The following is a 17,219-nucleotide window of genomic DNA, read 5'->3' as shown; positions in this document are numbered from 1 at the left end:
TTTTTCCTAACCTTGATGGTTTCACCCACACAAAGTAGCACTTGTTATTATCCCAAAGTCAGGGATAATTATGGGTCAAAGTTGTACTTGCACACACACACACACACACACACACGCACACACACACACACACACACACACACACACACACACACACACACACACACACACACACACACACTTTTAAATATGCTTTTCTGGTAAAGAGCTGTCTTGACTCTTCACTTTTCTCACCTCACATTCTGTGGCCTTCAAAGAAACCTTGGCCATTATGTCCCTCTGCCTCCAGTACCGGCACCCGTGTTTCCACCAGAAGACAGGAAATAACCCTTATATGACATTAAATTGACAATCCTCATTGTTTAAGGTTTCATTATTTTTTTAAATTTAGAGATGGAGATTTGGTTTTGGCAAAATGAAAAAGTCTGCTTTTCTGAAGAGTTGATGCAAAATGTTGGCAGCCGCATCCCAGTTACAAAAACAAAAACTGGATGCCTCTATCATTCAAGATGACGTGCTGCTCTGTCTCCAGACGTTTATGTGTTTGTGTAATGTGTAAAATATGAGTGTCATTATGACTCACATGGGCTTGACCACATGTATTAGCATGACATTCAAATCAAATCTTTTCCCCGAAGACATGAGTAATCTCTCTCACATGTGCAATTACAATGTTTTTTTTCATTATTTTCTGGCTGTTGAGGAGACAGCCCTCTGCTGATTTCCCAGATGTTACACCTCAGCTTTATTTCAGACTCCAGCTGTGACTGTAATCTATCCAGACGTCCAAATGATACCAGACAATATTGATAATTTAGGCTGAGCAGCTGCTACACTCGGCAACAATCCTGCAATAAAATGCTGCATAATCCAATCCATTAACCCATGTGACACGTTTAGTGTTGAATTCCCCTTCATAACAATCACCCATCTTGCTTCCTCACATATTCCCACTGCTCTGTGTTTTTTCCAATGTTTTACCTTGTCGTAGCACAGCGTGTGTGCCAGAGGTCTCGTTATCACTGGTACATACTGGTGCTCATCCGTCATTTCTCAGCAGCAGGCTTGGAGAGACAAAAGCTGAATTTCAATGGGCTTCTCAAACCTCTGTATCTGATTTGGGGCTTACCTCGCAGTCTGGCTCCAAATGGCTGCTCATTAATCCAACCTCAGGAGACAAAAATGCTCTGTTGCCATTCTACAAACCCACAGGGAGCAAAAATGTTTTGATTTTCTTTTCAAATGAAAGGGAGAGAAGACATCACATGGTGTCATAAATCAGCAACATTTATTTTCACTCTTAGTACATTAAACGTGCATATCAATAAACCAAAATTAATTATAGAAATACCTTTACTGTTACAATAAATATGGCTCTACATTTTCTAGGTTAAATAATAAAAAAACAGACTTCAATATTTACTTTTGTGCACAAAAGAACGACCTCTGGCAGGCGTGTACTTCATCACCTCACCTGTCCAATGATTGTACTGTAGTTGGGATTTAATATCTGCACTCTGGAAAAATGTGTCTTTCCTTCCCGCTGGGCCTTTTCTGACTTTTACAGTGTCAGAATGACAGATTAAGTCCTGATCTTCCTGTAACTGTGTTCAAATCGACCCGTTTTTTTGTCACAAACAGCTGTAGCAGTGTCGATATTGAGTGTCATATCCAATTTGTGCAGGACAGAATAGTGTTACACACATACACGCACACTCACAGGGACATCCCCCCCCCACCTCCAATACTACGTAGTACAATATTTATTAAGCACTCTGCCTCAGACTTGAGGTCGCCTTTTTTTTTCTTTTTAAAGATGTCTTTAACCCTGGCTATAACCGACATTATGCTGAGTGAGAAAGCAAAATGGAATCAAGATTAAAAGGTTATGATACACCTCATCCACATGTACAGAGACACATCAACACATCAACAACCGTGTCAAAATATCACACACAGCACTTTAAAATAGGTCACCATGAAACTGTTAATTTGATTGCGTGCAAAAATGAACACACCTACTCTTTCACGAAATCCACGCACACGATTGTTCTTTTAAGTCATCTATGATGAATAATCATTAATGTATAGATTGAATATAAATATGAGCACACTAACACAGTTTTACAGCCCACCTCAGCCTCGCTAACATCCTTCTATGGATGACGACTACAGTCGTGTCCCGTGCAGCAGCTTTATCGTCATCAACATCATCATCATCATCATCGTCATCGTCATCATCGTCATCATCATCATCATCATCATCCTGGAAAGCGTCTTGTGCTTTCTTAACACTCAGGAACTAGAAGATCAGTCAGACAGTTGGCCGACTGCAACGAAGGGATAGATGTACAGCTGAAAAGGAAGCGTTGAAAAAGAAGAAACCTGGACTTCCAATTCCGGCGGCTAATTCACAGCTCAGAGAGTGGTAGCAAAATTCTTACTTCTAAATATTCCAAGTGTGTGAGATCTATAATAAATAATGATACAAACGGTTATAAACATTTGTGGAAAATATAGACAAAAACAGAGCGGAAACACATTCTGTAAAAACAAGGAGGGCCTCAGCTTCAGAAGTGGCAGTACGCCTCCAGCGATGCCAGCAGGATGTAGATGAACCACAGCGAGATGAACAGGAAGAAGGTGATGAGCTTGGCTGTCCGTGGTCCCCCCAGCTCTCCGCCAGACACGCTGGGACGCCGGCGGTAGAGCAGCACCAGCACGCACACCACGGCCATGATGGTGAAGACGGTGACGGAGAAGGCCAGGGAGCCCGGGTTCACCTTGAATGGTTTGCCTTTGCTGTGCCAGTAAACGGTGGCGATGGTCCACGCCACGCCGATGCCCAGGAACACGTTCACCGCGTTGCTGCCCGTCACGTTGCCGATGGAGGCGTCGGCGTACTGGTCCTGGATGGCGGCGACCTTGCTGGCGAATGTGTCTGCAGGCAGATGCACAGTGACACAGAAGAGGCATGAATGGAACAGAACAACAGGGCAAAGGTTCCTCTTCAGCTTGGTGGAAACTGATCTAGCTCCCTCTGATTTTCTTTGAATTAAATTCCAGCCTCTGGAAGAGCGTTTGAAGCTCCGTGAATGAAGAACTGGGACACTGATCTTATTCCCGTGTGCCTGTCTGTTGAATATTAAAGACTTGGCAAAATGGGAACAGATGAACACGACCAACGGCAAAAGAAGGCAAACCCTCTGGATTTCTGCCTAAGCAGCTGTATCTGCTGCAGATAAGAAACCCCCACAATAAGCAGAGCTGTGGACACCCACCAGGGACAGAGGTGCCGAGGGCCACGAACACCACGGCGGTGACTGAATCTTTGAGGCCGATGGTGCAGCCGAAATGGGAGGCCAGGTCCCCGGTGACAGCTGTCAGGACGCCAATGAGGGAAATAGACACGAAGAAGCAGGCCCAGCCGTTCCAGTACTCAGTGGGCGGGACGAAAGCGAAAAGGACTTTCCAGAAAACAGTCAGGAAGTGCATGATGTAATCGAAGCAGGATGGCAGGCGCTCTTCGCCGCTCTCCTCCTCATCATCGTCCCCTGAAAAACATAATAGATGGATGACATTTCATTTAAAAAAAAAAAATCATGTTTCTTAAAAGAAACAGCCTGCGTGTGAAACTGGATGGAGGCAGCTGGCGGAACCAATCTGTGGGCTGTGTCTCCCCGCCACAGGTGTCCCCAGGGAGGAGGCGGCATCTCAGGGCACCACGGCTCACCTGCGCTGACTGTGACGGCACTGACAAACTGCTCTCGCCAGCTGCTGCTGCCCACCACCAGCGCCAGGTTGGTCTTCTTGATCAGCTTGTCCACCGTGCTCTGCAGACACGAGCACAGGAGGAAAGGTCAGCAGAAGATGCCTCCGAGGGCTCGCGAGTGGGGTGTTAAAACCGTCACACGAGACGAGAGATGCTGACGCGGGGAAACAGTGTGCAATTAAGCGTGTCACTTCTCCCATTGTGGCTCACAGTGACTCATCAGAACAGATGCAGGACTGACTACCCCTCAGGAAAACAGGCACAGCACCAGCAGGAAGCTGCTTTGCATGTGCAAACCAGAGTGTGACTGAAACGTCCCACTATAGCCTAAAGTTGGTGTTAACGGAGCACCTGTCTTTCAAGGAGAAACAGCACGAAGAGGAGAGAAAATGCATCATGCCAAGAGCCGACGGCATCCGTCCCCCAAGGCTGCGCATTTTGACCAGCAGACTGCAGAAAGAGTGGACAGAAGCGGGACCGAGGGACTGAAGGGGGGGGGCACTTACAGGAGAGGAGTAATTCTCCCCTCATGACAACATGTCCCCCGTCCACAGCGTTTAATGGATGTCTAACCCCTCCCCACTCCGCCCCCCCCAAACTGCATGTCAGCCAGCTACATAACTGATTGAGCACCACTTTAAAAGCTGCATATCGGTTAAATCAAGCAATTTACCCAGAGTGTCTGAGCGCCAATTCCTCAGCTCGGTTCATTCAGGCTGAACGAAACAGCTGCCGAGAGGAGTCATTAGTTAGGTGCACTTTGCAAATATTTCAACATCTACTTCCAGTTAGATTAAATCTTCATTTTCACTCCTTCTACCAAAAAGATTCACATAACTAATAAATGATCGCTAACACCACCGCTTGACCTTACCTGTCCCACAGAAACGTAATCATGAACTGACCTAGTTGATGTCATTCGTTCAAAAAGACATTTATGAGGAAGATTAGCTCTTTCTCTTGAGAGAATTAGGGCAATTCTGACTTTTCCTGACTTATTTTGTGATATTTCTGACTATGAAGAAGAGAAGAAACTGAGTTATTATGTTGAATAGTTTCCCTGCACATTTCTTTTTTAGAGGTTTGCCATCATGTCATAAAACATCTGAAGGTTTGTGTGTGCACGCAGCTGCAAACATCACGATGACAGTAAGAGGCTCTGTTAGAGGGAGATAAAAGGTCATTTATTTTTGTGCTACCTTGAATTCATAGGATTCCTCGATGACCACCTCCAGCTTTGTGTGCTCGCCCAGAGAAGGGCAGCCCATCTTTGACACGTCCTCCGGGCCCACTGTGGCCTTGTTGTCATTAGTGTCTCCTGCAGTGGACACACACACACACACACATGGAGAAGTGTTCAGAGGCGTCACACAGGCGTTTTATAACGTGAGACAAAAAGAAGGATGGCTGCACTTCTGCGCCGCTCACCATGTTTCTGTCCCACTTCCAGCAAGATAGGCTCTTCCAACACGATTGTGAACGTTTTATTCTTTTCGTACTCCTCGTCATCAATAATCTTCACATTTAACAGCTTCCTAAGAGAAGGGGAGCCGAGGGGAGAAGATTTTACTGAGCAAATAAGTGTGCCTGTCAGGAAAAACGGCAACGTGCCTTTGCTACCTGTACAAAACGAAACACAGGCAACAGCCGACAAGAGCAGTTTGAGAGAATACGGAATATCTGAAAATAAAAGATACGCTTCCTACACAATGAATCATGAAAGAGTGTTAGATAAGATGCAGACCCGCTTTTTTTCTCAACCATTTAGTATGCAGCACACAGCAGTGTCTATATATGTGTATGTCTGTGTGTGTGTGTGTGTGAGAGAGAGAGAGAGAAAGAGAGAGAGAGAGAGAGATTTGCGCCCTCATATCCCACAAGAGGGCAGACTGCTGCTGTCACAACCTTCATTCCATTAGAACGCAAGAGAAATGTAATGAAATGGCCCACACCCCTCCTACACAAAGTTGCATGTCCCGAGAAATTGAATTGTTATCCAGATCTCGGCGGAAATATGCAACACGTATCCGAGGAATCGGAGCGGCTTCATGAAAACTCCATTGCAGATGTCGTCTGCAATGTGCCAGAAACACATGAGGCTGTGGCATCAAACCATGGCCGACGTATCTGGCTGCTTCATTCTGCCGTACTGTCACACTGAGTCTTTGTCTCTCCGGCTCCCTAATGATACGTGGGCGGCTGTCTATTTCTGTCTACACTTATACACTCAGGATCCAACATTACACATAAAGAGCTCTTGCTTGCAGAAAGAGAAGATGTTTATTTTAAAAAATGCATCTCACATCAGATGTCTGGGAAAGGCGTTCCTGTGGGGGATGGAGAGCAAGCGCGGCCCCTTCAGCCAGGTCACGGGGGGGGGGGGGGGTATTTCTTTGCAACTAGTGTGGACTAGAATACAGGAGGTGTTTTTACAGAGTTGGAATTAGACTCAGATCGATCAGTTGTATTTGTGTATTCATAAAGCAGCACTTTTAGAATCCAAGCTGCATCAATAAAGCTAAAAGTGGCTGATCAAAATACATCTAAAGCTCCAGCTAGAGTACAGAGGGGGTCTAGGGATGGAGTAATGCTGGGGTACACAGTCACAACATCAACAAAGCAAACAGTTAGGATACCCAGCTTTACAAGCCCACTTTCAAGTTGCTTCAAATTTGTTTCTAAAAACACAATTAAATCTTTGGATGTCAGAGTGGCTTTAAAAATGTCCCCCTATCCTGCAAAACCATGTCCATGACACTATAATAGCCAACAAACCCTGCACAAACATGAAGACTTTGGCAGTATTAGCTCAAAGCGGTGTAGTATTAAATTGTATTACATGGCTGAAGCTTTGGGCCATCTCATTGTAGAAGCTTCCCTTGCTCCACTTGCTATTGTTCTTATTTCCACTTTTTGTGTATAAATACAGATACAAGAGTCTCCTATCAATATAGCTGCTACTTTTATTTACTGGGCAAACAACGGTAAAATAACCTTACACACCAGGGTGTTGATGCTCCGCCTATCCTCCACATTCTTTATGGCGTGATAAAGATGTTCCATTTTCCTTCTACAGCCATGGAAAAAGGCCACACAGTCAGTCCGGAGGATTCTGGCCTGCCTACAGGTATAAACGTGAGTGATTGTGTGCCTTTATGTGCAGCCCAGAAGAGGATGCTTTGGAAGGATCCAACCTGGTAAAAGTTAATTCGCAGGGGAAAAAAATGCCAACTGGACATATTATAATGGGCTCTATTTCAAATGGAGTCGTATAATTCACATAAGTAATTAGAGATGCGATTTGCATTGTGTTGTTCAGCAACAAAGTGAATTTCAGTACCTGAATGCATCGCAGCAGCAAAATGCTGAAGAGAAATTCCTTTCTCATAACATAGAGTGGACAAAATGTCCACACATTAGACCATGACCTCATGGTCTTCAAGGGCTGATGTGAGCAGGATCTTTAGATAAAAAACAAAAGATTTTTAAAAAAAATGAGGTTCTCCTGTCCTGCCAACGCTGATCCAATGTGCGGCTAAACTTTGATTTAGTGCTTCGCCATCATATGTTTTTCTTCTTAAAATGGTGTGAATGGTTCTTTATAGAGGAGCAGGTAATAATGAAATCCATTTCACCATTTCAGTAAAGAAACCAAAAAATAAACTATATTGAGAACACTGATTAGAATAATTACACCTTTAGCTGTCCATGGCTGTAATAATCATACTTTACATAATCACCTGTTCTATTTTTCACTAACCGAAAGGTTTCTACCTGAGATGAACATCAAAACCAAAGAGCTGAAGTTCGGTTCCTCAAAAAAAAGAAAAGAAATACCTGTATATAAATAAGCAACAACATTACATGGATGGGTGCACACTGACTCTGTTTTGTTGCTCCCCTTTTTAAAAAACACTGTTTACTGATCAAAACCAGGAAACCTTGCACGAGTTGGTTTAGGGTTGTTTCATTTTGTTCACCATCAATTAAAACCAAAATTGAATTGAGGGGTTATAACTAAAGAAACGTGTGGAAAACACTTGAATAAAAACCATTTCCAGCGCCCGTGGGCCTATTATGATTAATTTAACGGTTTAACCAAGGTGCTGAGTGCCGCGTGTTCAGGCCGCTCTGTTTAGGCCAAAATAGTGGAGGTGCTCTCTAGCAGCATGCACAGCCACCCAATAGTTACAAATATAGACATAAATATGATCAACAGACGTATCTTCGAGGTGCTTTTACCATGTTATCCTGCACTAACGCTGCAGCTCAGCTGTTGTCCAGTGTCGGTGATCTCGACTACAAGGGGTGTGAGCTGTAACCAGCACAGGATATTGATTTTATCCCTCTGAAGTGATTCCTCAACAGCTCTTTTTATCGTTGCTTATGCAACTGCCCCCATTACCCACCTCAGCCTCAACTAGTGTGGTTAATGCCACTCAGGAGAAAGGAGCACATTCATCATCAAAGGGCTGGTGCGCGCTTCTCTGACGAATCCGCGAGCGTTGAAATCTGAAATGCGTCTCTGTGTCAGCCTGTTTACTTTGCCCGTGGTTTGTGTTGGTGTATCATAATCTATTTACTGCAGCAGAATTCTGATGGTACATTTTTATTTGAACCATTCCTCCTTGTCAGAAGCTTACGAACTTGCATTTCGCCTCCTCTGTAGCGGTGATAGGACAAACACACACACACACACACACACACACACACACACACACACACACACGCGCGCACACACACACGCACGCACACACACACACACACACACACACACACACACACACACACACACACACACACACACACACAAACGCACACGCACACAAAGAGCTGACACTTGGCAGCTCTTTGTCCTAAACGCCCAGGGAAACATGCAGACAAGAAAAGCCTGCACCGTTAGAGGGATGAACTTTGGCAGCCTGCTGCGGAGATACACGCTCTCATGTTCAAGCTCCTCCTCAGCTGCTGAGAAGGACGAGCCTGCACGAGCCGGAACGCTTTAGAGACGCAAAGACTGACAAGTGAGGAACCGTAGTTTCACCTCCATCTTTTAACGGGGCCGAGCAAAGACTCCAAATTAAATAACCCCATAAAAAATTCAGTCGAGTCGAGCATCTGAAGAGCATAAGGCAGTAACAGGATCTCATCTTTCAGAAAAGACTTCGGGAATCTCTTTAACAGGGACAATTGTGCTCCACGTCTCCGCACAGACTTTGATAAATAGCTTCATGTAGCAAAGAGAGATGAATGGATTCTTGAAGGAATGACTCTTGATGATAACATCTCCCCAACCTGACAGAAATCATCTTAGATCAAACACCCTGCTAGCTAAGAAGGGGAGAATGCCGCTGTGATTCGAGGGAATTTTGAAAGTTTTACCCAATAACTTTGTGATCAGTGTGCTCCTCTATCATCTCTATCCTTGAATCTTATTACCTGGTTGCACCATAAAGCCGGCTAGAAGAACACACCAGACCACAGAAAGTCTGCAGAACTGTGTGTCACCATCACCGTAAGAGTCGGATGTGGAGCTTCTAGTTACGGAATGCTCTGCCTGTGTTTTAATGCAGATTCAGCCTCCAGCCTCGTCTCTTGCATTGTTGAACATGGCTGCCTAATGAGCTCTCAGCTTTAGTACCTTCCCGCACGAGCTTGGAAGGTTTTAAGACTCCTTCGACCCTTCAGAGATTTTCTTTAATTACACAAGTGCTCAAAACGATCCTTCACTTCCCCTTCGGAGCTGAATTTTGTTAAATGTGGGTGTGGAGCGGGCTTGCTCCCCAGGTTTTAACACACTATCATAAATGTGCAGATACGTAATGATATGAGCACTGCGAGGGAGAAAAAAAAGAGACAAATCGAAAGATCTGCATCCACCTGCTTCTCCTCCCACTCGTCCATCCTACACAATACACCTCCACACAGACCCTGGAATCCTCTTCACAGACTGATTCATTTGAACATTTTACTCTTTTGTTTTGTTCTGTGGTGAGCTGCAGATCATTTCATGATGAGACTCTGTGGCCGAGGTTATTTTTGCCTCCCGTTTAAAGCAAAATAAAAAATCCCAGCTATGGACAATCGCCAGCTCCTCTTCTCAGCATAGTGAAGCGCCGCAAGTGAAGTCATCATCACAACAAATCTTCACGAGAGGAGCTCAGCTGATCCGTTTTCTAAAAACTGGCTCATTTCTTGGCTGCTTTTGCGCTTTTGTACCATCAAGCCCTGTCACGTGCACGCCCTCCTTCTGCATTAAACACCTGTCTGATTCCTCTCCCTTTGTTTTCTGCAGTGCAGTGTTCAGTGCTTTTCACTGCACTCCCATATAACCTCCAGAGAAATCCCCAAAGACTGCTTGTTAATTCATTCACAGAAAGATCCTTTCAAGCTTCTTCTTCTTCTCTTTTCCCCCCTTCTTTTACATCAGCCATAAGGTTTCATTAGCTGCCTGACAATTACATCCTTTTACACTCCCACATCAGCTCTGAGAAAGATCTAAACTTTTCAGAGTATCTATGACTCATGAAAACAGTCACTTTGTCCTTTATGAGAAGAGACCATTTGCAGTAATCTTACTGCACAGAAATGTCTGGGCCCTTCAAAGGACCCTCGTTTTAAATTTATAACACTATTATGCACATCAAGGCACAGAGTATCCCGCACATACGTGAAGATTAGTGCTTTTGTCTGCATGTTTCATAAAACTAAACATATCAAGGGCAACTGTGAGGCCAAAAAAAAAAAACCCAATTCAAATGGGGCCTAATGTGAAATATGGATCTAAAGTTGACTTTGAATTCTGAATATTATGGATCTGTACACATTCTTCAATAAAATTAGCTTCAGCTATAAACTCTTTTACTTGAATTACTAAAAGCAAAATACATAAATAATTATAATTTCCAAATGAAAGTCTCCTGAAAAGATTTATTAGAGTGCGTTCTTAAGTAATGAAATGGGGTGTTTACTTACATGGTTTCATCATTCTGAAACTCCAGTTTCCCCGACACCTCTTCGTAGTCCTCCCCTGCCTTGGCGGTGCCCTCTACTGTGTGGTACGGCACCGCCACCTTCCCCCTCGCCCCAGACGTCCGGTGGACCTTCACCTGCATGTTGCCGATGCTCTCGCTGACCTTCGTGGTGTCACTCTCGAATGTGAAAATGCCAGCGTGGTCGTCGTCGTAGATGGTAACGGTAGCGGTGTGATCTTTTCCCAAGGCTGCCTTGGGGGGGACGTGAGAGGAGGTACCCACCGTGCTGTTGCTGGAGGTGATGGAGTTCGGCTCCAGTACGGAAACCTCAGCTCTGTGGGCAACCCTGGGGTTGCTCAGACGCACGTAAAAGTGCTCATCTTCCTCGAAAATGTCATCGTCGATGATGCCAACGGTGAACTCTTTTGTGGTCTCACCGGGCTTGAACACCAAGGTGCCCTCAGCAAACTCATAGTCGGAGCCGGCGCTGGCAGTGGCGTCCTCTGTGCGGTAATCCACCTGTGGCACAAAGAAAAAGTCTTTAAATATTTATCTGACAAAACAACTATTCTGCGAGATTTAAGGCAAATTTTATATTCAAGAAATGTCCAAATGTTTGTGTGCTGGCTGTTCTCTTCGATATTTACATTCTTGTATCAAAACACTGTTTAGAAAGAGTTTTTTCTCATTTTAAGAAGGGCGGGGCAGAGCTGGGAAAAACACAAACAAACGGGGTTAAACAGTTTTGGATGGTATTAGGTACGAATGAGTTCGGATTGATTGTGCCAGGATCAATATAGGAAAAACATTGAGCCACACCTGATCCCTGCCTTCACTCCCGACCTCCCACACGCCAGCACATAGACTTGGCACTCATGGATCTGTTGTCTTGCAAACACTCCTTTGTGGAGCGTAAGATAAGGCCCGGGAGATCTATCTGATTCATCAGACAGGAGGTGCAGATAGGCCTTACATAAAGGTCTCACATTTTAAAATAAAACTGACCCAGACGAACCGTAATGATGGAGGTTGCGGCGTGCGGGTACTTTACAGCAAAAGTGCTGAAAAGATCAAACACATTAAGGTTTTTTGTGTTTTCTCTTTAGTGTTTTAGATTGGTTGTTCAAGTCGTGCTTCCACTCAATAACTCCCAAAAATGTGTTTTTAAAACAATCCCACGCTCTTTAAGCAATTTGATGATTGAGGATAATAAAATCCCAGGGAAAACATTCTAACAATAATTCCGTCCTTATTTATTCTAACAATAATTCCGTCCTTATTTATTCTAACAATATTTCCATCCTTATTTACCTTCACTGTGCAGCCACTCTCTCCTCCATGTCTGCTCACCGACAGCTTCAGCGAGCCACAGTTCTCAAAGCACTGGTAGTGAGAGGGATCGAACTGGAGGTAGATCGTGTGGGGATCCTCCTCCTGCCCGGTCGCCTCGTGGCAGCTCACCACCTTCCGGGCCTGGTCGGCGGCGTGCTTCTTCAAGATGTTTCCAGCTCCGATCATCATGCGAGTGGCTTGAATCCGATAGAAGGCCCGACTCTTCTGCTGCTGGATCAGAACTTGGTAGTTGGCCATCTCGATCAGCTGCTCAATGTCCTTCTCTGGGTGCCTCTGTTTTAGCTCTTTCAGAGTGCGAGCCATCTCCCGCCGGGCTTCCTCCTCCTGATCCTGCTCCGAAATCATCCCTGCTCCTTCTTCCAATCCTTCCAGCATCCCGTCCAGAGCCTCTTTTGGGTGCGTGTGGGAGTTTACGCCTTGGCCGTCCATTTCCAAGTCCATTTTAGTGAACATGGCATCTCCCTCTGATTCGATGATGATGCCACGGGTCTTATCAGCGCGGTAACGCTTGTGGACGTACTTGTAGAAGAGCAGACGGCGGTCAGCGATCCAGGCTTGCAGCACGCACAGAGGGAAGAAGCAGAAGGTGAGGACGGCCTCCCATACCTGCACTTCACCAGGGGAGAACACAGACAGGATGAGATACAACCAGATGTAGGCAAAGATGCTCCAGGCGGCCGTGACGAAAAACACCCGCAGGTGCTTTATCTTTCGGGTCTCATTTTCCGGCACCACGTAGACGCAGATCGCAATGATGATGAACATGTTGAATGCAGCGCTGCCCACAATGGTGCTGGGGCCGAGAGAGCCAGCGTCGAAGTTATGGCCGATCACTTCGATGACAGACAGCAAGATCTCCGGCGCTGACGAGCCCAACGCCATCAGGGTGAGGTTGGAAACCGTCTCGTTCCATATGCGCACGGTGGTGGTCGTGGTCTCGCCGTTGGGCTTCTTGATAGTGATCTCCTTCTCCTGAGAGGTGATGACCTCAATAGAAGACATGAAGCGGTCGGCGATGATGGACATGCCCAGAAACATGTATATGAGCGCTGCAAAGTAGACTATGGCCCGCGCCACCTTGTCGCCCACAGCAGGATTTTGTGGGTTCCACAAGGGCAGCACCACGCCCTCTGGGCAGTTGTCTTCACTGGAGCAGTTACCTGCCGTCCTGCCGGCATCTTCATGACTGACACTACCGTGGGAGAAATGGGTGACTCCTGGGAATAGAATGATAAAGATGGAGATGAGGGTACGCGGCATGATGGACGGGGTAAAATTCAGGACAGGCTTGGGCAGAAACATGGCAGCACGGGAATTCTCAGAGCCTTCTGATGCCGGAATTCAATTCGCGCCACATGTGGAGGTTGACAGAAGCATCTGCAAGACAGAGAAGGATTTGTGTGGAGGATGAGTTTGCAGTCATTCTGACCAAAAATCCTCATCCGGAGTTCTATTTTTACCACAACCTTTACACGCAGAACTTTTGCAACACCAAAGTGCTCACAGTCATGCTCTTTTGTATGCTAATGATGTGGGATAAAACGGTCGGCATGGTCCAAGCTCGGAAAGCCAGAAATATTGGCGCCTACCACTCATTGAGTCACTGCTTCTGAACTACCCTGTCAAACACCTACACACATAATGTGGTCATTTTGTGCGAAGATATTGGAGAAATGTTGCCCTCCAGGCCGGCAGCACTGACAGAAAAAGTGGCCCCGTGTACCGCTACGCTGGGACGAACACCAGGAATATACCTGACTACAATAACAGCAGTTCCAGTTCAGTGAAATGTGATGGAGAAAAAATAGTGCAACTGGAAACATGTAAGGGACCGACGGTCCCGCACTCTCTGCTGGAAATGTTCCATTGAGCTCCAACTGAAAATTAGATTTGCGGCCTGCAGCAGAATTTGACATCTTGTTGTGTGCAGCACATGTTCTGCTTGTTATGCAGCAGGCGGGGAGGATGCTGTTCTGGCTGTTCCTCTTTTCCATGAAAGTGTAAAAGACGTGATTCAACTCTAAGCTGATTTTGATGAAGCAGCGCTGGCTTTCATAATGAAGATCTCTTGATTACTGCCCCCCCCCCCCCCCCCTCAGTTCTGAATTAAACTAACACGTGGAACTGTGGAAGTCATAATCTGATTGCTGAACACAAAAATAAGCCATCAGAATAGAATAGAATAGAATAGAATAGAATAGAATAGAATAGAATAGAATAGAGTAGAATAGAATAGAATATTTCCTTTGGCACACAAACCTACACTGATTTTGTGTGGGTGATGTTTCTATGGTAAAAGCAGCCTCTCCAACTGGCGTTTCTGAGGCATTTTGGGCAATACTATAGAGGGGAAAAAAGTGTGGGCATATTTACATACTTATTTATTTGCATATTTACATGCATATTTCCAATGCTCTAAAGCTGACAGGAAGAAAATTATAAGTAAATGTAATTTCTCTCACAACCTAATTTCTTGGATTGTAACCTCAGCCTGAAATTGATGCTTTTTTTAGGTCAACCAAGACCAATCTTTTCCGTTTCTCAAGGATTGACACATTAAAAATATAATCCGAATCTGATTAAGTTCTCAGATGCATCCCTGTTTGGTAAACAGGGGTCTCACACTTGTATTGCTGTATGAGTCATTCTCGACTGCTGGCACTGGCTTTCTGAGCAACGTTCAAAATAAAAAATAACGGCCATTTCATTTTGGAATAAGAGTCCTTATAAATTACATTTCTGCTGCTGTTTGGGGAATCTAAACTCATAAAACATACAACAGACAGAAATAAATGGGCCATAAATAATGTAATTATCCCCTGACTGATGGGAGAAAGCGTGACTTCTACAAGACTCAAACCTTTATATATATTTATATTTATATATGTATATATTTTTTAGTAAAAGTAAAAGAACGAAGTGCATCACTCACCTGGGTGTAGCAGGAGGTGGCGACCTCAGGAAATGAACTTATCTTTCATATCACTGTGGGGGAAAATGTGTCATTAGTAAATGTTACACAGCGCTTTGCCGTCACCATAACCAGAGACGCAGTTATAGCACAGCAGAGTTTGCAAACCAGGTAGGTGGGTCTGTGACAGGTGGGTTGAAAGTAACAACATAATGCATCTTTGTGGCAGACGCGGTGATTCAAAGAGGATAACTTTCAAATGAGCCGACGACATTAAGGAAAAAATCCAGTCAATACGTGGATCGGGCAATTGGTGCGCGTGCCATAGCGGCTCATACTTACAAGAAATCCCCGATTCTCAGCTGGACCCCCTCGCAGTGTGGCTCCCCTGCACCAGATCCACGATAGACCGCAACCCTTGTGCCATCCACACCGCACGCTGGTGTAATGGTGTTGGCTGTTGCGCTGTCTTGGGAATGACGCGTGTAGCTTCCAGCCGAGCTGCCTCGCAATAATTCTGACAGGTACCTCGGAAAACTTAACACTGCGGGGTGGGTGACTCTGTTTTAGATTCACTCCCACAAGGCTAAGTGGGTTTTTTTTTTTGTTTTACTCAAAACACCACAATGCGTTTCTGCTGTGTTGGTGATGCGTAAAATAAAATATTAAATTGTCGCCGCTCTCCTCTTTCGTCCCGCTTGAATTTGCCTTAAAAATAATCCTCAAAACTGCAGATTTCTCTGATGTGTTCAGAGTGTTTAATTGGTCCGTAATGTAAAAGGAATACGGGGGTAAAAGAATCTCTTGGTATTTGCAGTCTGAGCTTGAACGCAAAGAACCAAACAGGACTGCACGTAAGAGTAGGCGTGAATGAATGAAGGACTGAGCGAAGGCACGCCAGCAGGGATCAGCACAAGAAGAGATGTCAGGCGGAGGAACGGTGACAGTCCACAAAAGAGGAGAGAGTGGTGGTGTGCAAAACGCAGGTCTTTTCTTACTCTTGGCGCTGGCACGAAAAAAAAAAAAAAAAACGATGAGCGAGAAGGAGAAAAAAAAAAAACCAGCGGTAAGACCGCAGAAACAGGGGAGGAGACGTTTGCAAACAGCCAAACAGCGCCGCACGCACGGCTGCTCCTCCTGCGCATCGGGACACCAGGACGAATGACCATTTCACTTCGAACGTCTCATTATTTGCCCATTGTTGCTAACAATCCCCGGCGCAGATGACCTAATGCACAGAATCCTGTGAGACGACGCTGCGGGCTGCCGACCGTCTGCACGTTTACAGACCAGTAATAAAGAAAGAAACTATCATTATAAAACTCTGAGAGCTGAGAAACATCATGCAGACCGCTCTAAAGTATGAGTAAGTAAAACTCTAAAGAGCCGTACTGCCTCATAAAGTTCAATTATGTCAGCAAACAGGAGGGAAAATGAGCCAACTTTCTGGTGTTTATCTTCAGGCAGGTCATGCGGTGATTATGGGTCTGTGCATTAATAAGTGGGCGATGGCCTGTGAAATATCCAACCAGCGCCATCTAATTTTTATCTCCTTGGTTCTAACACTCACAATCATATAAATCATAAAAACACAAGTGTTTGTTGTCGCAGGGCATCGCGGGGGGGTTGGCTGCAGCTGGCCAGCTGTCTGACCAGCTTTATGGCCGCGCCGCCATCAGGGCTAAAAATACAGCTTTTATTTGGATAAAATTCATTTAGCCTTTATTTGCCTGTAACAACAAATGTAAACTGCAGATTGCCCACCTGAGGGGGCAATTATGACAAACCTCAGGGAGAAATAAAGGAAATTAGACTGGGATGCGGAGGAGAGTAAAACACTGGGGGGAGGGCAACACACCCAAAACACCTTCAGTATACTGGGAATGCGGTTTAATGAAGGGGGGGGGGGGGGGGGGGGGTCTGTGCGGTCTCACCTATGGAGATGTTTTTAATAAGTCCAGAGCTGCATTAATGCCAGCACATTCCTGCACCATGATCAATACCCTCTTCTCTGGACTTCACACAACTATTTGCTACAGAATTGATTAAATCTTAGCCCCACCTTAATTGATATGTGAGAGTGATTCATGTGCTCACCTCCAGAACTAGTAGAGATTTAGGCCGATCTGGGGTTCCCTTTACCTTGGTGAAAGCATTTCCTGCCTGGTAGGATGCAAATCCCGGCTTGAATTCAACCCTGAAATGGATT

The 17,219-nt window shown here is 45.2% G+C and overlaps 1 protein-coding gene across 1 annotated transcript; it reads right to left on the bottom strand.

Moving 5' to 3' along the window:
- Window positions 1-1,266: 1,266 nt before the first annotated feature.
- On the bottom strand, window positions 1,267-16,123 carry slc8a4a (solute carrier family 8 member 4a). The gene is made up of 9 exons (XM_011611448.2): window positions 15,353-16,123; window positions 15,032-15,084; window positions 12,058-13,476; window positions 10,748-11,265; window positions 5,201-5,307; window positions 4,972-5,090; window positions 3,734-3,833; window positions 3,282-3,554; window positions 1,267-2,941 (listed from the first exon to the last, which is right to left on the bottom strand). The coding sequence occupies exons 3-9, from the start codon at window positions 13,399-13,401 to the stop codon at window positions 2,571-2,573; spliced, it is 2,832 nt and encodes a 943-aa protein (XP_011609750.2). The 5' UTR covers window positions 13,402-13,476; window positions 15,032-15,084; window positions 15,353-16,123; the 3' UTR covers window positions 1,267-2,570.
- Between the last annotated feature and the right edge of the window lie 1,096 nt (window positions 16,124-17,219).

The sequence above is a fragment of the Takifugu rubripes genome, chromosome 15 (assembly GCF_901000725.2).
Source record: "Takifugu rubripes chromosome 15, fTakRub1.2, whole genome shotgun sequence".
In the NCBI taxonomy this organism is placed as follows: Eukaryota; Metazoa; Chordata; class Actinopteri; order Tetraodontiformes; family Tetraodontidae; genus Takifugu; species Takifugu rubripes.
This window is presented reverse-complemented; position numbering and strand designations above follow the sequence as displayed.